At 42.9% G+C, this 27,260-nt stretch overlaps 1 protein-coding gene across 7 annotated transcripts in view; it reads right to left on the bottom strand.

The window, feature by feature from the left end:
- TMEM236 (transmembrane protein 236) overlaps positions 1–27,260 on the bottom strand; it is a 65,743-nt gene that overhangs the window by 11,032 nt on the left and 27,451 nt on the right. For 4 of the 7 annotated variants that reach the window (XM_084980204.1, XM_084980205.1, XM_084980203.1 and 1 more), the window contains 2 exons: positions 13,222–13,294; positions 7,623–7,761 (listed from right to left, as the gene is read on the bottom strand). In XM_084980204.1, coding sequence (XP_084836330.1) covers positions 7,623–7,761; positions 13,222–13,294 — 212 coding nt within the window. Of the gene's footprint in view, positions 1–7,618; positions 7,762–13,221; positions 13,295–25,003; positions 25,276–27,260 lie in introns of those variants that run through there. The other 3 variants (XM_084980206.1, XM_084980207.1, XM_003130725.6) reach the window with 3 other exon arrangements.

The following is a 27,260-nucleotide window of genomic DNA, read 5'->3' as shown; positions in this document are numbered from 1 at the left end:
AAAGGCATCGTGTTGTTATCTGGTAAATGCAAAAGCCCTCAGCTTCAGATTACTAGGCATTGCCTAAATCTGACAAGAAATAAACATATCAATTCTGAAAGTTAGGCAGTGTGGAATTCTAAGAGAATTCTTTTATCCGAGGACAGAATTCTATTATCCGAGGACACAGCAGGAAGTTATAGTAGTTTTAAAGACTGTCTTTCCCTCTATCACCAATTTACAGACTCATCTGATAGTGGACAAGAATTGCTAAAAACTGACAATATTACCAATTTTAAAATGTTACACTTTTGAAGATTAAGAAGATTTTCTCAGTTTTCTAATCTTTATCCAGATTTTCATTTGAGATATGCTGGTCTTTCTTCCCTTTAAGTTTAGATAAGAGAATGCAATTTCATTTATGATCTATAAACAGAAAAACTATTTTTCTACATTTATATCAATATATTATATACCATAATAATAATTATATTAATTAGGCTAACAATTAATGTAATAAGTATATGATATACAATATGCATTAATATACATAATAAGTCATTCTAGATTTTGAAAGTGTTTGAAACCCCTCTACAGTTAAGTGATTGGACATACATCAGAGCTAGGAACCACAGCATAGACTCAATCTGGGTGACAAAAATGGGACACATGGGAATGAATCTGACTTCTTGCCTTAGAGCAGTTAACTCAGCCTTAATTATAAGTATTTGTTAGTGGTGTTTAGAAACTTACTGTACTGGTCATGAGCCCCTGAGCTCCATGTACAGGGGGCTCTGCCAGTTTTCATCCTCCATTGCAACCCGGCATCTAGCAGAGTGCCTGGTATGGAACAGGCCCTCCAGAAAGATTTGCTGCATAAAAGATGGGAAGAATTCCTGTTCTGAAGTCTATGAGCTTAAGGGAGTAATGGGCATTCTGGAGAAAAAAAAAAAATCTGCACTCAGGCAGGTAAGCCAAAGCATCAAAACCAGGCTGAATAATAACCTCCCTCACCCCATCCGGTCAATCCTCCCCACCAGAGTAGGGACTTGGGAATCCCAGCCAGGGTCTACCACTCAGAGCGCCCTCTGGCCTGAGTCTTAGAGAGAGCCTCTTAAACAAGACCATGGGAATGATTTGGCTAAGAAGCCCTGGGAGACATGGGGCGCTCCTGGCAGTGCTGCCTGGGGACCTGCAAGGCTCACCATTGGCGGTGGGCCCAGCAGAGCATGTGCGGTGGGTTCACACAGTCCCAGCACTTGGTGGGCATCACTGGAGGTGGTACCCACAGCACCAGCCAGAGGTGGCTGAAGGTATTTCAAAGCCTCTCAGGCCCAAGTCCCCAGTCAGGGGACAAAAGTGCCAAAGCGTGATTCGAAGAAGAAAGAGGTTGTGAGTTCATCAGAATAAGCCTTTAGAACACCTACCTACCAGAAATGGGGGACTTGGTGTCCTAAAATAGCCTGTGAAAACAGTCTGCACAAACTGCCATTCCTCTACTCAGGACCCGGATGTCTGTCTGTCCCCTCAACAGCCTGTGTCACTCTCTCCAAACCTATGCGAGTCCTGTGTCTTTAACTTCTAACTGGGGCAGGCGACTTTTGATGCTGTGATAAAGCAATGCCTGCTGAATGCTTTACTGTTCACTTACTCTTCCCAGCCTCTGAAAATAATTATTTGGAAAATAGCTTGCAATCCTCAAAAATCTCACTGGATATACTAACATTGTTCCTACATTTTCTCCACCCCCCCCACCCCCCACCACCAACCAGGAAAAAAAAAAAACAAAAAAACAAAAAAACAATTAAATGCTCGGTCATTAAAATCACCAAAAGCTATCCTAATCAAAGGCAGTCCTAGCTGGCATTCTGACGGCATCTGATGTTGCAAGGACCACTGCCATCTAGTTCCTGGCCAGTCTCACTGGCCTAATCCTGACAGCTGGTGTTTCATTAGAAGGAATAAATCAGACCGTCTACCCTTCTCTCAGCCCCTGTCTGGTAAATGGCTACTTATTTCTTGGGAAGGAGAGGGAAATCCTAGAGCTGACATACTTGCCTGAAACTTCCTTCTAAATAGAAAAGGGGGGGTATAAAAGGAAATGTACCCCCCTCTTGGCATGTCCCGGACAGAGTGTTCCTCAAACATACTCTGTAACCACATTGCAAAACACATTATGGAAACCCAGCTCACACACAGGGCTCAGAGTGTATGATAAGCTTTTTCTTAAAAAGAAGCAAAGAGGAACTCAAAATGCCATTCATTTGACTCAGAGAAAAGCAGTTGATCCCTTTATAATTCTTGTACCTCTTGTGACATCTCTTGCGTTCTATTTAGTTACGGAGTCATGAGTTCCGTTTCCAGGAAATCTGGAAAGGAGATTCCTTTAGGAATTTGGGTTTCATCTCTCAGATGTGAACCTGCTCTTTGGCTCAGTTCCTAATACTGCCTGTAATCAAAGGCTCTCGATCAGGGTGGGCATCAGAATTGCTGGGAGAACTTTTTAAAAAGTATCCACGTCAGCCTTCAAAACCTGCATATCCTCGGAACCCGCACTTGCACATGGAGGCATTTCACTTAAGAAATCAGCATCTGTGCTGCCAAAGTCCCTGAGGTACTTGGCCCAAGTCTCTGGGTATCAAAGAAGCCACCCAGAAGGAACTGGACAAGGGTCATGGAGGGCAGATTTATTTGAAAACCATGCGCTGCCAACATCATACCTGGCATCTCTTACTGATGTGACAGTGGAAACCACCTCCTCAACAGAGCCATGCTGTTTTCCACTCAAATAGCCTGTTAATCTCACTTCTAGCAAGTCATGTCTGACTCTGCAGAGAGCCCGAATGTAGCCAGACTATCTTGCCGCCCATGTGTACCACCCCCTCTGACCCCCTCTGTGTGTGTCTGCATGTGCAGCCAGCCCATAATAGTCCCTGTCTTTTGGCAAGCGTGGCTGCCAAGGAGTCTGGGCATGTGCAGATGCTCTGGGTCTTCTGAGGACACTCCCTGTGGTCATCATCCTGATGTCATTTCAGCTGTCATCCAGCAGCAGTTGACTCTCTCTGTCCCCAGCCTCTGCCTGGCTAGTCATCTCACAGAGTAGCTTCTGAGTCCCATACACAGCACAGGGTCCCCATAAACACAGGCCATCTACACATCCACAAACTGTAACCATGGCTCGCCTTCCCTGCCCAACGTGAACACACATCACCTTATTCATTTTAACTACACCCTTGTGCTTTTCTCAACCCTTTCCATTTCTGAACAAGTCATAATAGTAGTGTTTATAGTATTTAAAAACTAGGGCGGAGTTCCTGTCGTGGCTCAGTGGTTAATGAATCCGACTAGGAACCATGAGGTTGCAGGTTCGATCCCTGGCCTTGCTCAGTGGGTTAAGGATCCGGCGTTGCCATGAGCTGTGGTGTAGGTTGCAGACACGGCTGGGATCCTACATTGCTGTGGCTCTGGCATAGACCGGCGGCTACAACTCCTATTCGACCCCTAGCCTGGGAACCTCCATATGCTGTGGGAGTGGCCCAAGAAATGGCAAAAAAAAAAAAAAAAAAAAACTAGGGAGAAAAATCTAGTTGTCCAACAACAAGGGATTAGTTAATAAGCCATGGTTCATTAATGCAATGGAATATTATTCAACCAATAAAAATGACACCATAGAAGATGCAATAAAAAGAATAATACTTGCCATATGTTAATAATGATACCCAACATACATTAGAAAAAAGGAAATTATAAAGTCAGTTTTCTTAACTGAAGAATGTCCATCAACGTTATCAGTTATAAATCTCTAGTGGGTAGGACTATGGTTGATTTCCAGTTTCTTCTGTTTGGCTTATGTCTATTCAATAATCTTTTGAATTAATATGTATTATTTTGGAAAAATAGAAAATATGAGAAATAAAAAAGATTCAAAATGAAATGTTAAAAATGTTGTCTGTTTTTTGTATGTGTCAGGCTTCAAACTTGTGTGTCCTGCACTGGGATGGCCCTGCTCTATCTGCAGACTTGAATTCCACTGTATTGGATTACACTGCAGTGCAGCGCTTTGCATTATATCCCAGAAGGGGCAGCAGTCACAAGACCTTGGAGGGGGCACACTTTTTCTCTAGGTGGTGCAGTGTCATGTTTCTTGGGGAACCAATGGCTGCAGATGTTGAGAACTGGCCACTTGAGTTACATCACTATCCTACACGCAAGCACAGCCTACAACTCTGAGGTCCTACGGTGATTTTCAAACATTTAGCAGAAGAACCATTTTTTTTTCTCAAATGAGATCTTACATAAAATACCAGCTCCTGGAGTTCCCGTCATGGCTCAGTGGTTAACGAATCCGACTAGGAACCATGAGGTTGCGGGTTTGATCCCTGGCCTTGCTCAGTGGGTTAAGGATCCGGCATTGCTGTGAGCTGTGGTGCAGGTCACAGATGCAGCTCAGATCTGGTGTTGCTGTGGCTCTGGCGTAGGCCGGCAGCTTCAGCTCCGATTTGACCCCTAGCCTGGGAACCTCCATATGCCGAGGGAACGGCCCTAAAAATGGCAAAAAAATAAAATAAAATAAAATAAAATACCAACTCCTTGAGCTCCCGATGTGACTCAGTGATATGAATCCGACTAGCATCCATGAGGATGTGGGTTCACTCCCTGGCCTTGCTCAGTGGGTTAAGGATCCAGCATTGCCAAAATCTGTCATTACAGGTTGTTGTGGTTGTGGTGTAGCCCAGCAGATGAAGCTCCAATTGACCCCTAGCTTGGGAACTTCTACATGCCGCAAGTGTGGCCCTAAAAAGCAAAACAAACAAAAACTCTTATGCAAACAAAAATTGTGTTCCTCTAGTTGAGGTAGAAATCGGGGCATCCAGAGATCCCAAATTCAGCCTTCCTTTCCTGCCCTCTCTACCCCCAAAGTTTTTTCAATAGTTCTTGAAGCAGCTTTGGAGGTTTCCAAATTAATGACTTGAAAAGCAGACAGTAGCTGGTCTCAAGAAGACAATTCCCATTTCAGCAATAGGTGTTTACCCACTCTCAGTGGGAAATCCAATGGAAGTTATTTTTACTTTCCAAACTCACCCATTTACTAGACGTACGCCCGAGTTTCTCAAGACCCAACCATTTATCTCTGGAGAAAACTTTCTTTACATGTCTGCCTAAAAACTCCTACAAATTCCAGGTATCTCCTTTAGTCTTTTCTGAACTCCAACACCTTAGATAAAAATGAAGTTTTGCATCACCTGTGGCACCATAGTAGTTTAAATACTATACTCTATTGTACCACTTGGTGACATGGTACCTGCGTTGGGCTCATGCTATTCAAATGAGACCTGCAGGCAGGACAGAAAGCTTACTACCTAAACATGGACTCTCTTAGGTGTCTGTTTGCAATCACTGGTTTATACAGGAGTTAAGGAATCTTATGAGGCAGGTAGGAGAATCTAATGATGACCATGATTTGGGGTTCAGGCAACAAAGGTAAGGCTAATGTAAGAGAAACTATGAGACAAAAAGAGCTACTTCCAAAGAAGACAGCGTCTAGCTCTACCAGAATCAGCCCCAAGATCTGGTGATGGGACAGGCAGCAGTGGTTTCCAGTGGAAGGCCTGGCCATTACTTGAAATTATTCAAGCCCAGCCTGGGGATAAAAAACTTGTGTCTCCAAATGAAAATAGTTATTCTGGGAGTTCCTGTCATGGCTAGGTGGAAATGAATCTGTAGACCTGTAGCCTGGGAACCTCCATATGCTGTGGGTGTGGTCCTAAAAAGACCAAAAAAAAAAAAAAAAAAAGACCTGAAAAATGAAAAGGGAGTTCCCATGTGGCGCAGTGGAAACGAATCCAACTGGGAACCGTGAGGTTGTAGGTTCGATCCCTAGCCTGGTTCGGTGGGTTACAGATCTGGTGTTGCCATTAGCTGTGGTGTAGGTTGCAGATGTGGCTCGAATCTGATGTCGCTGTGGCTATGTTGTAGGCCAGCAGCAGTAGCTCCAACTGGACCCCTAGCCCAGGAACCTCCATGTGCCGCAGGTGTGGCCCCAAAAACAAAAACAAAAAAACCAAAAGAAAAAAACAATGTTTGCACAGAAATTAAAAATACATATAATTAATATTTACAAAGGTATTTTGAATGAATGCTAGTTTTTTACATGGTGATTTTTATCAAATGGTGGACCTATTAAACTAGACATTAACCATCCTAAGTTTGAGTAGAGAAAAGCTCAAAAAGGAAGCTTTTCAGCTAAGAAATAGCAGTTGTACAAAATGTTCTAGAATCTTCCTAAGAAAGACTTCTCCCTTGGGGTTCTTTTATTTTTGATTCTCTTGTCATCATGACTTCTGAATACAAGGAAAATTCCCCTTTAAAAATCCAACTCATCAGTTAAAATATAAAACACCAATAACTTATCCCCCAAAATAAACACATGTGTTTTTTTCTTAAAAAAAAAAAAACAAAAAAACCTTTCACTAAAAACTTAGAAAATTCACGTTAACATGGAAAATACAGTCTCGTTAAAAACAGTTCAATTTCAAAATAGGCTTGCGTTGTTATGGAGTCTAGAGAAGTGGTAAAGGGTCTGGTGATTCCCAGATCTCTTAGGTTTAAGGCAAAAACATTTGGGGGTAGACGGCACATACATCTTGGGAGTGTATTTCCTCAATGGATTCACTGGCTGGCATTTTATCCACTGTGTCACCTGTGTTAGGTTAACCCGCATAGTCTATCCTCTCCCACCCAAGGACAAAGTGCAAATATGAAGCTCAGAGTCTCTGATTTCCTCCACTTGAGTTTCGATTTTCAGTTTGAGGAGCAGGAGCGACGGGAGGGGTGTAGCTCACAGTAAATGACTCTCTAGTCATTTTCCTTCCTGGTTGAGGGAGTGCAGTCCCAGGACTCCAAAGCATTCTCTGATGACTCACTCAGTGCATCCCACCCATCCATCAGGAAGTGACTAGACAAAACCTGACCATTTCAAATGCAGTCTTTGCCATACAATTACCATACCCCACATAGAGTGTAAATCGAACACGGACACCATCACATGAAATTAAATCAAAGCTGAGGGAATTTATAACTGACCCAATAGCATATCCAATTAACAAAATGCCTTTTTTTAAAGGCCAACCCATATTTAGTTTCAAGTGTTGCCTTTGGAGGCATATGGCCTATCTTGGTTTTACCAGTGTGATCTGTATGTTTTTGACCATCTGCAATTAAAAACACATAACTCTCTAGGACATATGTGCAGTAGTCATACTAATTAATCCCTGCATCAAAGGTATCCAGACTAAACTCTCTGCTTATTCATCTAAACTTAAGGTTTAGAGAGTTTCTAAAAATATAAATCTATAATAATTGACTTAGACAATTCTTATAAGAGTAAACATTAAAGATTTAGTATTAAATATTTAGTAACTCTATTAATTTACCAGTACTATCAAAATCAAAAAATAAGAACAATTGTATAGCTATCAAAGTAGGTTTTAAAAATTATATTCAGATATCTTCATATATAATCTTCTATCTGTAATATTAGCTCTTAAAGAATATCATTAAACATGTCAACACCTAACAGAGTGGGAGAAAGGTCAACCATATGTCAAACTTTTAAAGATATTTGTATTTAAAAGAATACTTACTCCTTTGCCTCCCTCTAAGAGGATATATCCTGAGTTTTTCAATAATATCCACGATGATCAAGCTAGTCAGGACCAGAGAGACTGGCAGGTCAGGTAACATATCCGGTAACATGGCGGATCCATTACTATTCTTTTGAACCTGTTTTCAGAAGACCATTTAGAAGCATTACACTTTTGGGGTTTCTTTGTGCAAAATTCTTTGAGGAGTCTGAAAGCAGTGCTAAGTTAATTATCAACACATTTACTAAAAGTCTAGAAGCTTGGTTTTCAGCTTTTTAAGTGTTCAACCTGAAAAGGTTTTGAACCATTTCTAAAAGGGTAAAAAGGATTCATATCAATGGGAGAGCATTCGGTTGAAGATAGAGCTCGGTAAGTGTGTATAAAAATTTAACAGTAGGCTCCCAGAGTGGTAGAATAGGGAATCTCTCTCAATACGGTTGCTAAGCACAGCCTCTGAGAGTCCTAGCTCAAAGAACTAGGGGCACAGATAATTAAAGTGTAGGGTCTTCTAAGGAGAGAGAGCCCAGTAAACCCAACTAGGCTTTGGAGCACCTCCTTCATCTGTTTAAGGTATCAACAACAACAACAACAAAAACCCTATGGCAAACATCATGTTAATGGTGATATGTTAAGAGTTTTCCCTCTGAGATCAAGAATAAGACAAACATTACACCATAACCATCTCTGTTCAACACTGTACTAGAGTTCCTAGCCAGTGTAATAACACAAGAGAAAGAAATTAATAGTGAAGTACTGGAAAGAGAGACAAAATGTCATTTTTCATAGACTATATATATATTTTTTAATTCCAGCTATTTTGTGGGAAATAACAAACTGATGCTAAAATGTATATGGAAATGCAAAGGGCAAGACATTTTAGAAGAAAAAGAAGATAGGAAGCTTTACTCTTCTGGATATAAAGAGCTATTATAAAGTTATAAGAATTAAGACATCATGGTTTGGCACAGGAATAGAAAAGTAGGCAATGGGGCAGAAGAGAATATTCAGAAAAGACCAAGTATAAACATGTGGCAAGGACAGACTTTTTAACAAATGGTACTTTGGCACAGTGGGTTAAGAATCTGACTGCAGGGGGTTCCCATAGTGGCGCAGCAGAAATGAATCTGACCAAGAATCATGAGGTTGTGGGTTCGATCCCTGGCCGTGCTCAGTGGGTTAAGGATCTGGCGTTGCGGTGAGCTGTGATGTAGGTCACAGATGCAGCTTAGATCTGGTGTTGCTGTGGCTCTGGCATAGGCTGGCAGCAATAGCTACAGTTAGACCCCTAGCCTGGGAAACTCCATATGCTGGGGTGAGGCCCTCAAAAAGGACAAAAGAAAAAAAAAAAGAATCCAACTGCAGTGGCTCGGGTCCCAGTGGAGGTGCCAGTTTGATCCCTGGTCAAGTGCAGAGGGTTAAAATAACTGGCACTGCTGCAGCTAAGGCATAGGTCAAAGCAGTGGCTCAGATTCAATTCCTGGCCTGGGAACTTCTATATGCTGCAGGGTGGCCATGAAAAAAGAAAGGGAGGAAGAAAAGAAAGGAAAGTAAAGGAAAAGAAAAGATAGAAGGAAGGAAGAAGGGAGGGAGGAAGGAAGGAAAGATGGAAGAAAGAGATAAGAGAAAAAAAGAAAGGGTTTCTAGGAAAAGAAGGGCCGAAATTAAAATTAATAACATTAAAAAAAAAAGAGAGAAAAAAAGCCACCCACAGGAAGTACAAAAGGAAACTTGCCTGATACCAGTGTGACTTCCCATTAATCAGATTATTAGAAAAGAGGAATAAAAGGAGCATAGTTTAAAAAAAAAAAATGTTAGTCCATCAGGAGTTCCCGTCGTGGCTCAGTGGTTAACGTATCCGACTAAGAACCATGAGGTTGCGGGTTCAATCCCTGGCCTCACTCAGTGGGTTAAGGATCCGGCATTTCCGTGAGCTGTGGTGTAGGTTGCAGACGCGGCTCAGATCCCATGTTGCTGTGGCTCTGGCATAGGCAGGTGGCTATAGCTCTGATTCGACCCCTAGCCTGGGAACCTCTATATGCCATGGGAGCGGCCCAAGAAATCAAAAAAAAAAAAAAAAAAAAAAAAAACCCAGTTCATTAGACAGTATTTGGGGGAAAAAAAAACAAACTTGATTCCCTACAGTACAATATACACAAAAACTAGCTCCAGGTGGATGGTGAATGTAAAAGAGAACGGCAAAACAACATAGCCTCCAAAATACAACATAGGAGAAAATACTCAGGACCTCAATGGTTCAGATTCACAACATGATAAATCTGCTCAAACAAGTTACCAAAAGCACTACTCATAATGTAAAGAAATTGATGCACTGTACTATTTTAAAATTAAGAGCGTCTCTCCATCAAAACATACCATCAAGACTACAAAGTCACAGGGAGTTCACTGGTGGTCTGGTGGTTAGGACTTGGCACTGTCACCGCTGTGGCCCAGGTTCAGTTCCTGGTCTGGGAACTGAGATCCCACATCAAGCTGCTGAACAATGAGCCCTCCCCCAAAAAAATAGTGAGATAGTGAGATGATATTTGCAATATACATAATCAGCAAAGGGCTTGAAATGTGAATATACAAGGAATTCTTCCAAACTAATTTTTAAAAGATAAAGAAACACATTAGGAAAAAAAGGATGTGTGAGATGAAAAATATGCTTAATCTCACTAATACTGGGGAAATGCAATTGAAAATTACAAGGAAATTCAAGAATATAATCACCAGTGTGGTTAAAATAAAAAGAGTAACAGTGGAAGTGCTGCTGAGGACAGCAGCCTACTCATGCTCTGCTGGCGGAAGTCTGCATTAGCATAACATCTTTGAACAATGGACATTATCGGTTCCGATTGAGCCCTTGAACATCTTGTGACCCATCAATTGCACTCCTGCACATTTAACAACTGAAATGCTTGCACATGCATATCAAGAGACATGTTCAAGGATGTTCACAGCAGTATTATAACAGCCAGAATTGGAAACTGAAATGGCCATCAAGAGGAGAGCTGATGAGGCGTTCACTGGAGGCTCAGCAGGTTAAGAATCCAGTGTTGTCACTGCAAAGGCTGGGGTCACTGCTGTGGCACAGATTCAATCCCAAGCCTGGGAACTTCCACAAGCTGCAGGCATGGCCAAAAAAAAAAAAAGAGTAGTACTTAGGAATACTTAGGAATAAATTATGATCTATTCATAAAATGAAACACTGTACAGGAGTGAAAATAAATGAACCACACTTCTGAATAAAAGAAGCCAAACATAGACAGACGGACAGAGATAGTCTGATTTCCCTTCATAAAACTTTCAAAGACAAGGAGTTCCCTTTGTGGCTCAGTGGGTTACAAACCCGACTAGTATCCATGAGGATTCAGGTTCAATCCCTGGCTTTGCCTAGCCGGTTAAGGATCTGGCATTGCCATGGTGTGGGTGGCAGACTCAGCTTGGATCTGGCATTGCTATGGCTGTGGTGTAGGCAGCTGCAGCTCCGATTTTGACCCCTAAGCCTGGGAACTTCCCTATGCTGCAGGTGCAGCCCTAAAAAGCAAAGCAAAACAAAACAGAACAGAACAAAACAATAACAACAAAAAAAAACTTTCCAAAAAAGATAAACTAACCTGTTAAGGCAGAAGTTACCTTTGGGGTGAAGGGAAAATAATCATTACAAGGAGTATGGCAATAGTTTTTAGGGAGCTGGTAAAGTTTCATTTTTTTTTAAACCTGAGTAGTGCTTCCACAGGGGGTTCCTTCGTGGTATTCCCTTAACATTGTATATTTAGGTCGTGTGAACTTTTCTGTGTGTTACATACACTTCAGTGAAAAATTAAGTATGAAAAAAGGAAAGGAAAATATGCAACCATGGGTGAGACATGAGCAAGAATCCAAGAAAGGGGAATCAAACTACAGAGAGACCACCCTCTCTGAGAATGGTGCTCTTTGAAAGGTTGTGAAATGAATTTCTTTTTTAAAATTTTTTATTTATATTTTTATTTATTCACTGTGTTTGTAGGGCTACACCCGCGGCATATGGAGGTTCCCAGGCTAGGGGTCAAATCGGAGCTACAGCTGCTGGCCTGCGCCACAGCCACAGCCACAGCAACGCAAGATCCCAGCCACATCTATGACCTACACCACAGCTGACGGTAATGCTGGATCCTTAACCCACTGATGAAGGCCAGGGATTGAACCCACAACCTCATGCTTCCTAGTCGGATTTGGTTCCATTGCGTCATGACAGGAACTCCTGTGAAAGGAATTTCTCAAACTCTTGAGCACTTCTCAAGTGCTTTATAAGGTCTTTGGGGAGGAAGGGGGAGAAAATGATATATCTAGATTAAAATATTCATATGTTGCAGTTTGATGCAAGAGACATCTGCGTGGTCTTCTGAGGTTATTCTACACATTTATATACTGTCCTAATCATGCACCTAGGACATCTCCTAACAGTGGTGTGGTTTCTAGCGAAGTCATACATTACCCCGTACTCACCTCTCCCACAGCACTGAGCAGACCTATCTGAAATGTCTGTTTATTTTTATCTCTACTGACAATCAATTATTCCTAAGAGCTCGAGACTCTGAAATCTTCTGAGTGCCCTATCCTCTACCTAACACGGTGACTGGCGAGTAATACGCACTTAGTGACTCCCTATTCAATGTGTCACTGAAAATCGTATGCACAAACAAATCAATAAAATGAGCTTTCACAGCACCTTGCAAATTAAGAAGATTAGCAAGGCATTCTGCTTAGAACATCTCAGGTAAAACTGTCATTACAGCCTAAAAGTTCTGCCTGCAATATTCCTATCCTGCAGACACTATCCATCAGAGTCCCCCTGAAGCTGCATTTTGTTGAACCATGAACTCAATGAATTTATTTTCAAATAAACATCATGTGCAAATTATTTGTCAATGGATCTATTAGCAAAGGTCTTAGCATGTGAGCGGTCGTTCCCGTGGATGTTGTTTTACTCCATTTAGAGCTGAGGATGCTCATGAAAAACATCAGGTTAGAAGAAACAAATGTGGATCTACTCTCAAATTCCTTGCTTTTTTTTATTATTATTATTATTTTCCAAAGAACATTCCTTTCTCACATAGACAAAGAAGCAATTTTTTTTTTTTTTTTGTCTTTTTGCCTTTTTTAGGGCCGCTCCCATGGCATATGGAGGTTCCCAGGCTAGGGGTCCAATCGGAGCTGTAGCCGCCAGCCTTCACCACAGCCACAGCAATGCAGGATCCGAGCCGCGTCTGCAACCTACACCACAGCTCACGGCAACGCCGGATCCTTAACCCACTGAGCAAGGGCAGGGATTGAACCACCATCTCATGGTTCCTAGTCGGATTCATTATCCACTGCACTACAATGGGAACTCCCCAGAAGCAATTTTTTTTTTTTAATTGGCTGCTAGACCTTCCTCCAGAATCACACAGGAAACAGTGATGTTAGTACTTTAAATACATATATTGCAACTTGGTAGCACACTGGAGAAAATCAACTTTAAGAAATGTGTTGGGCACATCACTCTATGAAATTTTAAGAACAGAGGACATTTTAAAAATCTCAAAAGCTTGCAGCAGAAGAAATCAAAATTCCATACCTCGGTCACTGCTATAGAAAAGCTGAAGCTCGGCAGTGTGGTGAGTACTACACACATCATCATAACAGGTCTCCTAGCAAAGGAGAAAAAATAAGCAAAAGCAATAATGCACAAGATCAACAGTTCCTCTTCCGTTTTGCCAGTTGTGCAGTTCCGGTTCCATTCATCTCTAAGTTTTTCTAAGAAGCCACTGCTTCCCTATTTCCAGTTCCTGAATGTTTGAGTATGGCAAAGGGGAACACACACCAAACCCAGAATGCTTTTCTAGAACCAAGGGTGAGAGGTTTCCAAATTATCAGCAAACCACTGATGGCTGAAAGCATCACAGGGCAAAACAAATGACCTTCAGCGTTTTCATAATTCATTTATGGGAATCCTGTCTAAGAGTTCTGGCTCTGCTGACCAATTGAAAAAACGGACAGTGTGACTTTCTCAAGGGGCACTATACCCCATGTTGGAAAACTGATTTTTTTTTTTAAGGGCCGCTCCCACAGCATATGGAGGTTCCCAGGCTAGGGGTCTAATCGGAGCTACAGTTACAGGTCTAATCGGCCTATGCCACAGCCACAGCAACACCAGATCCGAGCCGCGTCTGCGACCTACACCACAGCTCATGGCAATGCCAGATCCTTAACCCACTGAGTGAGGCCAGGGATCAAACCCGCACCCACAAGACTACTAGTCAGGTTCATAACCCACTGAGCTAAAACAGGAACTCCCTGGAAAACTGATTTTTTAAAAAAATCTATTTAGAGACAATATCCCATTAGACAAAGGTGACTTAATGTGAAAACATCTGGATTGATTTTTTTTTTTTTTTACTTGTACCTTCTCCTCCCAAAATCTTAAATACACAAAGGTCACATACTTGAGCCTTGTGTGATCACTCTAATAGTTATTAAAATATAATAGTCTACCTAAGACAAAAAGAATTACAACGTACATTTAACATCACTAACTTACGGGAAGATAAAATAAACTCATAGGTTTTCTTTCTATACTGAAATTCTTACTTCCTCTTTCCTTAAACACGTATTATATTAATTACAAGTATAGGATAATGTGTGTGGGGGGGTGTTTTCTCACCACACCCAAGGCAAGCAGAAGTTCCTGGGCCAGGGATTGAAACCACGCCACAGCTGCAAGCCACTGCAGTGACAATGCCACGTCCTTAATCCACTGAACCACCAGGGAACTCCTGGATAGTGTGTTTAAATACAAAAGATGTGGGAGTCTTTCTAATGACAAAGAATGTCTCTGTTTCCCATTGTGGCTCAGCGGGTTAAGGACTCAATACTGTCTCCATGAGGATGCAGGTTCAATCCCTGATCTCACTCAGTGGGTTAAGAATCCGCTGTTGCTGCAAGCTGCAGGTAGGTTGTAACTGCCGCTTGGATCTGGCGTTGCAGGAGCTGTGGCGTAGGGTGGCAGCTACAGCTCTGTCTCAACCCCTAGCCCAGGCACTTCCATATGCTGCAAGTGCTGCCATAAAAAGAAAAAAAAATGAAAGGATGTCTCCTTGATCCTGCCATACTCCTCTATCCCAGCCCCATGCTAGATGTTTTAGGTACAGACATAAGACAGGGGGTGGATAGGCCATCTCTCATCACCAGACCCAGTACCACCTGCTAAAACCAGAACTATAATTCAATTTTAAACTGGTGGCTTTTCCTCCGTTTCTGAGCCCAGATTCCCGCAGCATTCAGCTCTCAGACACCGGCTCAGGCTTTCCTACAGTCCTCTTCTCAACTTGACCTCCAAAGGACAAGGGTACCCCAGGGATTATTCCTGCACCTCTTTATCTCTATTTTCTCCTCTGGATAATCTCAGCCAGTCCTATGGCTTTAAATCCCATCCACTTGCCCATGACTCCCAACTATATTATAACAGGTCACACTGGCCTCTATCCTGAACTCTGGACTTGAATACCACATGGATGCCAAAGAGGATTCTGTGGATGGAAATTGGCAATGGTAGCACAACACTGTTAATCTGCAGACTTCAAAACGCTTAAGATGGCAAATTTTATGCTAAGTATATTTTACCACAAAATACACTTCTTTGTGTAGTTCAGAGATTAAAAAAAAAAAAAACAAAAACACACACATCTCCAGTGGACAAGCAATGTCATCAGAATAAAATTGAAACTTATCACCATCACCTACATGTCCTATATGATGTGGTTTCTCTTCTTTCTCCTACTCGCTTCACCTAGAATAGCCTGCCTCCTCTGCAACACCCACTTCACCCTTTGGTTATTTTGTGATCACACCAAGTGTGTCCCACCTTTGAGCCTTAACGCTGGCTATTCCTTTTTGTCAGGAGGTCCTAGATTCTAGATCTAGATCTAGATCCTGGATCTTCCATGTTTGGCTCCTGTGTACCTATCCCCAAGGTAAGTTCCACGGGAGTAGGTACCTTATCTGAGTTGTTTATTACTCTGTCTCCAGCATTTAGAATAGTTCTAGGAGTTCCCATTGTGGCTCAGTGATAACAAATCCAACTAGTATCCATGAGGACTCAGGTTTGATTCCCAGCCTCACTCAGTGGGTTAAGGATCTGGCATTGCCTTGTGCTGTGGTGTAAGGCACAGATGTGGCTCAGACCCTGTGTTGTTGTGGCTGTGGTGTAGGCTGGCCGCTGTAGCTCTGATTCAAAACCCCTCGTCTGGGAATTTCCATATGACGTGGGTGCAGCCCTGAAAAGAAAAAAAAGTTGTTTCTAAACCTTTTTTGTACAATAAACTTGCCAAGGATCTGGTAAAGCCTATGGATCCTTCTCAGAATAGAATTTTTTAAATGCATAAAATATGTAGACTTATAAAACAAAGCAATTACATTGAAATACAATTATCCACCATCTTTTAAATTTTTGATTTAGCAATATATATGCCTATCTAAGAACACCCTGGGTCTTATTTTCTTTGGAGGACTCAAGTTCTAGTGGAAACTGCAGTCACTCATAGTTTCAAGGGAGTGAAGATCATATACCATAACCTGAAGTATCAGCAAAAATGGTAATGTGATAGAAAAAAAGCTAGACAATAAAGTTACAGGTCCTGCTAGTATTGCTGTGGTTTGTTACCAGCATTCATAATGAAGAGAGCAGTTCCTGCTGTGGTGCAGGGGGTTAATGACTGGCTTGTCTCTGTGGAGGTGCAGGTTCAATCCCTGGCACAGTGCAGTGGGTTAAGGACCCAGCATTGCTGCAGCTGTGGTGTAGGTTGAAGCTCTGGCTCAGATTCAGTCTCTGGCCTGGGAATTTCCATATGCCTCCAGGTTGGCTGAAAAAAGGGAAAAAAATTCATAATGAAGAGAAATGCCAGCTTTCAACTAGAGGTTAGTGAAAATAGAGATGTAAGTTCTATCTCAACCCCATAATCCTGGAGAATGTCTGGCACATAGTAGGAAGTCAGTAAATGTGAAATGAATGAATGGAAGAGTTAAGAAGTGAATACTAATACAAATCAGTGCTTTACTGAACCAGAAATAATGATGGAGAAGTTCCCACTGTGGCACAGCGGAAATGAATCCGACTAATGACCATGAGGTTGCGGGTTTGATCCCTGGCCTCACTCAGTGGGTTAAGGATCTGGCATTGCTGTGAGCTGTGGTATAGGTCACAGACACAGCCCAGATCCTGTGCTGCTACGGTTGTGGCACAGGCCAGCAGCTGTAGCGCCAATTTGATCTCTAGCCTGGGAACCTCCATATGCCATGGATGTGGCCCTAAAAAGCAAAAAAGAAAAAAAGAAAAAAAGAAAATGAAGAAGAAATAATAACCTGTATCTGAAAATCTTGACTTATGCTAGCATCTGCTAGTAATTTATGAAAGAGTGTTATAGGTTGAGTTGTGTCCTTCCTAAAAGACAAGCTGGAATCCCAACCCCTAGTACCTTGGAATGGAATCTTACATGGAAATAGGGTCTTTACAGAGGTAAAATGCTAGGTCTTTAGGGCAGGACCAAGCCAGTGAGACCAGAGGGAAGATAATGTGAAGAAACCCAGAAGGGTATCATGTAAAGATGAAGTCAGAGAGCAGGGTGAGACATCTAGAAGCCTAGGAACACCAACATATGCCAGCAAACCACCAGGAGCTAAGGAAGGGGGCTGAACAGATTCTCCTTCCCAGTCCCCAGAACCAAACCTGCCAACACCATGATCTTGAACTTCTGGCTTCCAGAACTTGAGATAATACATGCCTGTTGTTTAAACCACTCAATTACAAGTACTTTGTTATGGCGTCTTAGGAAACTAACACAGATTTTGCTATAGGGAAGTAAGACACTGTTGTAACAAATACCCCAAAATGTGGAAGTGACTTTGGAATTGGGTAAATGGATGGAGTGTGGGAGAGTCTGAAGATACAGGTTAAAAAGAGACGAGAATGCTCAGAAGAGACTGGTTGGCGAAAGACAGAAAGTAAAGGAGATTCTGGGGCGAGACGTGTACAGAAAGCCTCTATCGCCCTAAAGAATTTAACATTGTTCTGAACAGAATGTTGCTAGAAAGAGAAATGTCACAAGTGTTTCTGGGGAGTTCCCTGGTGGTCTAGCGGTCTCATTGTCACCGCTGTGGCATGGGTCACTGCCGTGGCTTAGGTTCAATCTCTGGCCCCAGAACTTCTGCATGCTGTGGGTGAGGCCGAAAATAAAAGTGCTTCTGGTGAAGTCTTAGAAATGAAGACTGTGTTGTTGGAAATTGGAAGAAAGATGATCCTTTTGATAAAGTGCCAAAGAACCTGGCTGAAACGTGTTCTGTTGGGTAGAGTGGAACGTGTAAGTGATGAATGCAAACACTTAGCTGAGGAGATAGCCAAGCAAAGTGCTCAAGGCACTCCTTGCTGACTCTAGAAAAAGGCAACAGGAGAGAGAGAAACTGAAGAAGGAACTGTTGAAGAAAAAGGAGCCAGGAGTTCCCGTTGTGGCTCAGGGGGAAATGAACCCGACTAGGAACCATGAGGTTGCAGGTTTGATCCCTGGCCTCACACAGTGGGTTAAGGTTCTGGCGTTGCCCTGAGCTGTGGTGTGGGTTGCAGATGCGGCTCAGATCTAGCAATGTCGTAGCTGTGGCGTAGGCTGGGAACTATAGCTCTGATTGGACCCCTAGCCTGGGAACCTCCATATGTCGTGGGTATGGCCCTAAAAAAAAAGGAGCCAGAACTTGAAGATTCAGAAAACTCTCCATACTGCAAACAGTGAGAGAGCACTGTTCTGTAGAAACAGTGAGAGAGCACTGTTCTGTAGAAAATACTGAGGGTGTGGCTTGGGAGTCCAACCAAACCTCAGCAGAATCACCGACAGCTTGCTCTGAACAAGGACAGAGATGGGACAAAATGAAGCAAGGCTGATAGCCTTCTGGGACACACGAGGCAGGAAACAGGCTACTACAGAGTTATCTGGCTATAAATATGTACTATCCTTCAAGAAAAGGGAAGAATGACTCAGATGATGCTTCAGAGGCCAGGGAAGCTGCCCTGCCACCAGGGGTCCAGGGGTTCCCTCCTAGATCTGGAAGGGCAGGACTCCTGACAGTGACCAAGGGAACAGGGTCCCCACCCTGATGAGCCCAGAGGACAGAGTATCCAGACACAGAGGTTTATTCTCAAGCTTCCAAATGTAATGACGTTTGTCTTGCTGGGTTTCAGACTTGCTCGGGACCCATGACTCTTTCTCTTCCAATGTCTCCCCTTTGGCACGAGAACTTCTATCCTATGCCAGTCCCACCATTCTCTTTTGCAAGCAAATAAATTGTTTTCTGGTTTTATAGTTTTACAAACAGAGAGGGAATTCTGCCCCCCAGATAAATGATATCCCAACTCTCATCCATAATTGCTACGGATGGTTTAGATGATGAGTTTGGGGACTTTGAGTTAATGATGCTTAGCTGGGATTTTGGACTCAAAGTTGATGATGGAATGATTAAAAATGCTGGAGATCTGCAAGCTACAGCACAGGTCTCAGACGCAGCTCAGATCCAGTGTTGCTGTGGCTGTGGTGTAGGACACGGCTGGGCTCTGATCACACCCCTAGCCTGGGAACTTCCATGTGCCGTAGGTGTGGCCATAAAGAGGAAAAAAAAATTTTTTTTGGGAGATGCTGCCATGGAGTGAATCTATTTTACATATGGGAAGAATGCGAATTTGGGGGGGCCATAGCGCAGACTGTTTTGGTTTCAGTTATGTCCCCTAAAGGAGGCATGTTGACATCCCAACCCCCCCCCCCATCCTGTAGAATGTGACGGCATTTGGAAAGAGGGTCTTTATAGAGGTAATCAATTAAAATGAGGTCATTAGGGTTGACCCTAATCCAACATGACCAGTGTCCTTATAAAAGAGGAAAATTTGAAGATGCCTGCCTGTCTTTCAAGGCTCCCCACAATCAGATCTTAACTCTCCAACATGTGGCAGAAACACGTCCACTCTACACTAGCCCTTGTGAGCTCAAACTCCATGCCTCGTACTCTGGGAAAGCATTTCACAGACATGACTCAAACCCCACAACAACCCTCTGAGTAGGCTACCATCTCTCTTTGACAGATGAAGAAACTCATGAAGAAGGCTTCATTAGTTTTCCCCAGATCCCACAGCAGAAGGTGGAAGATGTGTTCTAATCCAGTCTTTCTGACTTGCATGCCTCCTTACTCTGCAGCAGGGCCCAGATGATTTCTCTCTACTCCTCCATCTTTTGTAGGGTGGTCTTCTCCCAGCCCTTAAAGAATCCATGCTTATCCCTAGTATCAGGTCCTTACTCATTCTCATCACCCCCTCTGGAATATCTTCTCATTCCCATCTTTCCACGTTCAGCCCAAATCCAGCTTTTCTCTGACTACTTCAAAGCACAGTGCTATCTTAACAAACCTGCATCTGCAAACCCCACATACTTAGCACCTGCTGAGTAGATAAGCAGAAGGGACAGGATGGGGAATTAGGGAAGATGAGTCAAAAAAGGTCACCTTTCCTATTGTCAAACCTCTAAATTTCTTTTCCTTTTTTTTTTTTTTTTTTTTTTTTTTTTTTTTTTTTTTAGGGCTACACCCATGGCATATGGAGGTTCCCAAGCTAGGGATTGAATCAGAGCTGTAGTCACTGGCCTATGCCACAGCCACAGCAACGCCAAATCCCAGCATCATCTGTGACTTACACCACAGCATATGGCAACACCAGATCCTTAACCCACTGAGTGAGGCCAGGGATTGAAGCTGTGTCCTCATGGATCCTAGTCAGATTTGCTTCCACTGAGCCATGACAGGAACTCCCTCAAAACCCTAAATTTTAATACTATTCAGTGATTTAGAGTCTATTGTTCTATATTACTTTCTATTTTTTTCATGTGTAATTGGGCAGTGTCCACAGTAGACAAGGTCCCTGAAAAGGAGAAAAACCCAAATGTAGGCAGGTAGTTCCCTACAGTAGCCTAGAAATAATAAATGGTTAGAATGAAGAGTCTATGTAGGGAGGTAGTTTGGGAAAGTAAATAGAAGTCAGAGATTGGATGGTCTCAATGCCAGGTTGAATCCTAGGATATGGTGATGGGTATACCAGATGTCTGCATGTGGATAGATCTGCCAAGCAGTCAAGGACTATTCAATAAACATTTATTATAAGAAGGACTGGGAAATGGAAACTGGAAAGAAATGAATCCCAAGGTGTCTTCAGCATTAGGATAGAAGACAGATAAATCCATTGCTATTCTAAAAAAAAAAAAAAAAAAAAAAAATTAGACTAGACTATTTAACCTGGAAGATTTCCAGTAAAACTGCCATCAAACACATTTAGTAACTCTTGAGAGATGACCAAGATATGCTTGTCTTATTTGCAGATGACACAAAATCAAGTGGGATGTCTAGCATTTTGAATGACACAATCAGAATTTGGAAGACTGCAGTTCATTAGAAATGTTGGCTAAAACCAACACTGAGGCAGACCCTGTTTTACTGTGTTTTACTTTATTGTACTTTGTAATAAACTCAAGATTTGTGGTATCAATGAGACCACATTCAGAGATTAACCAGCCAGCCAGACTCCAAGGTGACATCCAAAAGAGGAAAAGGTCCAGAAATCAAAGGACAAGAGCCACTGATGGCTAAAGAGGGCTTGATGGAAGGAATACCAGAACTCTATAAGGTATTTCGCAATGGAAATCAAAGCTCAGAGAAAAATTAAAATTATTGGATGTTAAGCAAGTATTGAAAAGGATTACACCCACACATTTACACACAGAAGCAAGTGACAAGAAGGGACAGGGGAGAAATTGAAGACGACTATAAATATAGAAGCACTGAGACACTGATCGAAAAGGACGTGAACACTAGAGAAGACACAGCAGGCTGGGGTGGGATGTGTTTGAGATGCAGCTCTCTTCAAATATTCTAAAGCTTTAATACAGACACAAGGAGCTCAGAGAAAAAGTCATCCCTAGAGACCACATTTGAGGAGTTGTGATGATATAAGTGACAGTTTATCTTATGAGGACTGAGAAGAATGCTTGAAAAGCAATAAAAAAGGGAAATCAGGGGGCGGTGGGTAGAGCTCCTGACTAAGGCCAAATTCACTGGCATATAAGAGGGGTGGGGACAGAGGACATGAAGTCTACAAAGATGGGAAGGAAGCTACATGGTGGCAGATTTTATTTCAATACAAGGCAATAAGGAAGACAATTCTTTTTCTTAAAATTTGAGGTAGAGTTGATTCATAATGTGTTTGTTTCTGCTGTACAGCAATGTGATTCAAAAAATCATGGATTCCCTCTAAAATAGGAGGCAGACTATCTGTATTGTGAGAAATAGTGTCATAGATGAACCCCAAGGTGCCTTCTAGCTTTAGAAGTCTATGGTATGATGCCAACTCTGAATTCTATAAGCAAGGGGAAGCGGAAATGTTTTAAAGATGGAAGTGACATGCAGACAACTTTTTTTGAAGAAGCTTACTACACTGTCAGCAAGAACAGAGAGGGAATGAGGGGGACAGAAGAAGCAAAAGGCAAGGACCGCAGCCATGAAGGTTGCCAGAGCCCCCACATCTGTAAATAAAATGCTCTTTGCACTCCCTTGAACAAAAAGGACCCCAACAAGCAATCCGACACTGGATCTGAAGAGATGAAAAACTGGGGAACCACACCAGAACCTCAAGCATATGGTAGCCCTAGAAATGAGTGCCTGACTGGGGCAAGGAAAGTAGCCATGGAGAACAAGGTGCTGATGCGAATAGAGATGAAAAAGGAAGAATTACTAGCATCCGGTGACTTACTGCAGAGGCTGGAGGAGAAAAGCAAAAGGAATCCATTCATGCTGACTGACCGGAGATGATGGGGTAAGAAGAGAAAGCTTGCAGTCAAGGATGAGAAAACCATTGATCCTGAGTGTTTTAGATGACAGACAGACGGACGGAAATGGGGGGTCCTCTGGGAACAAGACACTGTTAAGCAGCAGTGTCTACTTTTTGGTAACTCACTGATGACCTGCTCAGAGGTGCTGGAAAGAGAGAGGTCTCTGTCCTCAGCTTAGCCAATCACTTGCGCATGTTGCTGTGGACCAGCTAGATGCTCAGACCATAGGCACGCTGGGGTTGGTCTTGGCTCCCTACCCCCTGGCTGGGCGGTCTTTTAACCTCTGTGCTCCAACCCTCATTTGTAAAGTGGGCCCTGTAAGTGTTCTTCCTCATTAAAAAATGGGAGGATTAACTAAAATCATACAGGCAATGTGTTTGCAACTCTTTTTGGTACATAGGCATTGTTGAATACATCTTTGCTCTTATTTCGCTGTGACAAAACCTCTGACTATTACCGCTGCTGCTGCCACCTAAAACAAGTCACCAGCTGATCTTGGAGTTCCGTGGAGGTGCAGTGGGTTGAGGATCTAGGGGTGTCACTGCTGTGGTGCAGGTTTGATCCCTGGCCCAGGATCAAACACGTCTTTTGGCACGCTTCCACACACCTCAGGCATGGCCCAAAACAACAATAATAATAACAACCACAACCACAAACCAGCATGTCTTGTGGAATATCTTAAGGATTTAAACACGGTCAAATGTTCCAAAATGTTAGAGTCTTTCTAACTTGGAGCTGCCCAGGATTCCTGAGTCAGGGGCTGAAGCAACTGGCTCTGGAAAATTCAAGAGAATTCCTGAAAGACAACCTTGACTCTCACAGCCGTCTGGCAACCCCCACAAATTCTCCAAGATCATTCTGCCCCAAGTCAGCCTCTCTGTGAACATCTGCTCCAGTTTCCAGCTCGGTTTGTAGCGCAATGGTTTCATACACTTACGGATACCCTAGAGGCAAGGGTTCCTCTTTGTTACTGGTTTCTACAAGTTGCTGTGGCTATCTATAGCTTTACTTCATTCCTCAAACCACCTCCCTGGTCTATTATCAAATACGACAGGCATCCCTAAAATGGAATAATCATTCCAAAAGAATGAGGAAGTGTTTTAACGAGAGTAAAGAAAAGAACACTGGATTAAGGTTCAGACTCTCCTGTTGATTTAGTGTGTATGTCTTAAGCTCCTGGACATCGTTTCCTCCCTTATAAAGTGAGAATTACGTCTACTCAGTCAACTTTACAACACGGGCATGCTGCTCAAGTGAGAAAATGAAAAAAGTACGAAAGGTATATATGCAAAATACTTGGCAAAATATTTCATGCTGTCACTTTATTGACCCTCATTACAGTCAAAGGATAAAAGAACTCCAAGACTCTCCAGATGCAAAAAGAGTCTCCCTTCTAATCTACCACTTTCTTGAGTTTTATAGTGACCTCTCCCATTTCTCAGAGTCATTCTGAAGATAAAACCAGATCCTGTTTTCAGTGGAAACACTAAATTCAGCCTGAGGTAACAACACTGATAGTCACTTGTCCTTAGGGTGTGTCTGACACAACACACGTGTATAATGTTATTCATTCAGTTTCTTTTTTTGGGGGGGGGGGTCTTTTTTTTTTTTTTTTTTTTTTTGCTATTTCTTTGGGCCGCTCCCGCAGCATAGAGGTTCCCAGGCGAGGGGTCGAATCAGAGCTATAGCCGCCAGCCTACGCCAGAGCCATAGCAACTCGGGATCTGAGCCGCGTCTGCAACCTACACCACAGCTCGCGGCAATGCCGGATCCTTAACCCACTGAGCAAGGCCAGGGACAGAACCCGCTACCTCATGGTTCCTAGTCGGATTCGTTAACCACTGAGCTATGACGGGAACTCCCTCCTTCAGTTTCTTAAAATACTGTGATGAAGAAACTAGGCTATCTCTGTCTTGCTCACAGGAAAATGGAAACTCAAAGCATTTAAATAACTCAACACAGGGTCTCACAGTCAGTGTCAATGCTGGGACATGAACTCAGTCCCAGATACATCCCCTTAGCATCACAGATACATTGTAGATGAGCCTACTTGAGAACCTCTCTGTGTGTCCACCCTGGCCTACACCACAGCCACGGCAACACCAAATCCAAGCCATGTCTGTGACCTACACCATAGCTCACAGCAATGCCAGATCCCTAAACCACTAAGCAAGGCCAGGGATTGAACCTGCGTCCTCATGGATACTAGTCAGATTCTTTTCCACTGAGCTATGACAGGAACTCCAGAGCTGTGATTTTCTTGAAACATACTCAGCACTCAAAATTGGAAAGAATAAAGGAAAAGCTGCACGAGATAAAAGAAATAGCACAGCATCCGACAAATCTGGGCTCACAGATCTCAGCTCCACCAGTTACGGGCTTTTGGTACCTGGCAGAGGTAATCACTTCTTCATGTTTCCATTTCTTCATCTATAAAACGAGAACATTAGCACCTACCTCACTGGATTGGCATACCGTTTAACGTTTAACCGTAGAGAATGTAAACAGCTCCTAGAATAGTACTCAGTAACAATTTCTTCTTTTCTAGGCCATTAGGAGATAACAATAAGATAGTGCTCAGGAATGAGGCCATGAGCGAACAGTTTCACAGTTTCATGGAAATTACAGATAACCAGTTATCTGTCTAAAACTATTTAGAACATCAATGGCCAGTCACACCCACAAACAGAAACAAAAGTCTGGAAGAGTATTTCCCAAAAGAAATCACTGAGGGGATGCAAATGTTACAACAGCCCAAGAAGCTCAGCCCAAGGGGAGGAGCTGAGCCAGACATACCCATCCAAACCAATCAACCAACCAACCAACCAAAAATGTACACCAGGGAGTAGAAATGGAAGACTGCTCCCTTCCCTACTTTCATTTCCTCCCAGAAACCAGGACCTTGTCCTTCAAAGAAGGGTCATGGTTACAAGTTTCAATTATGGGCTCAGATGGACTAGATCCAAAGTATCACCCTTCTATTCACTCGTCCAATGACTAAGTTTCTTAACCTCTCTAATCATCAGTTTTATCTTGGGAATAATAATGATAAACTCATAAAAAAGACAGCAGCATGAGGTTGTATGGAATGAAATGAAATTCATACATAAATGTTATTGCACATAATAAGTGATTAGCAAAGAAGCAATTCCAGCTTAATAATAATATTAATAAGAAAAAGTGATATGGAAAGGTTTGCTGCCTGAATGATATTCAGACCTAGAGTCCTAGGGGTTTGAGCCAATGTAAAAAAAGATCCAGGGGTTCCCCCTGTGGCTCAGCGGTAACGAACTCAACTAATTTCCATGAGGAGGCTGGTTCGATCCCTGGCCCCACTTAGTGGGTTAAGGATCTGGCCTTGCCGTAAGCTGCAATGCAAGTGGCAGATGTGGTTCAGATCTGGTGCCACTGTGGCTGTGGTGTAGGACCAGAGCTGCAGCTCTGATTCAACCACTGGCCTGGGAACCTCCATATACCCAAGACAAAAAATTTAAAAATTAAAAAAATAAAAATATGGAGTTTCTGTCGTGGCGCAGCTGAACCGAACCTGACTAGGAACCATGAGGTTGGGGGTTTGATCCCTGGCCCCACTTAGTGGGTTAAGGATCTGGCCTTGCTGTGAGCTGCAGTGCAAGTGGCATATGCGGCTCAGATCTGATGCTGCTGTAGCTGTGGTGTAGGCCGGCAGCTGTAGGCTAGCAGCTATAGCTCTAATTTGACCCCTAGCTTGGGAACCTCCATATGCTGCGGGTGTGGCCCTAAATAAAAATAAAAAATAAAAATAAAAACATAAAAATATCCAAGAGAGCCTTTCTGGGTTGGAGAGGCCAGCTTCCCACCAGTTTACTCCTGCAGTCATTTGGACCCTACCCCCATTTCCTCCAAACTCCCCAGCCTGACCAGGAGTCTTCAAAAGTCACAGCTACTCCAGAGGTGGTGAGCAGCAGAGGGCCCGAGGCAAGTCCAGACCTACACCTTAGGTAATCCTGAGGTTTTGGATCAAGGATCAGAAAAGCCATAAACCTCAGTGATAAAAGAAGTACCACCCAAATTGTTCATTTCCGGAAACCCCTCAGGAGCTCAGCCCTGGGGAACTGAATACCCCCCCCACCTGTGGTATCAGCATGTAAAGGGCACTTCCTGAGCACCATACCTCAGCAGTAACCCCCCCCCCCCCCCCGCCCACAGCTGCATCCTCCCAATAGCACTTCTCACTGTATCCCTGTACCTATTATTTTTACATTTCTGCCTGGGCTTAAGTTAGAATTCCCAGCTCCTCCTCGCCTTGCCAATGCAGTCCACTCTATTCAACTCTAAAATAAAAGCTCAGTAGGAAAGAAAAATTTAACATATTGAAGAAAATAAAGTGATTAATTAAATTAAATTTAAAAACAGGAGTTCCCTTTGTGGCTCAGCGGTTAGCGAACCCAACTAGCATCTATGAGGACGCAGGTTCTATCCCTGGCCTCGCTCAACAGGTTAAGGATCCTGCATTGCCATGAGCTGTGGTGTAGCAGACACGGCTCAGATCCTGCATGGCTGTGGCTATGGTGTAGGCCAGTGGCTACAGCTCCAATTGTACTCCTAGCCTGGGAACCTCAAAATGAAAAAGACAAAAAGACAAAAAAAAAGTAAATCAAATCAGAGAACACAGAGAAACCCCAAAGGATAAAAAAGCAGCTCTGAAGATCTAAAAGGAAATGTATATTAGGAT

Source organism: Sus scrofa, chromosome 10 (genome assembly GCF_054392235.1).
Source record: "Sus scrofa isolate SSC_HxYL_T2T_F1_AM1 chromosome 10, Sscrofa_HxYL_maternal_Yorkshire_Landrace_v2.0, whole genome shotgun sequence".
NCBI lineage: Eukaryota > Metazoa > Chordata > Mammalia > Artiodactyla > Suidae > Sus > Sus scrofa.
This window is presented reverse-complemented; position numbering and strand designations above follow the sequence as displayed.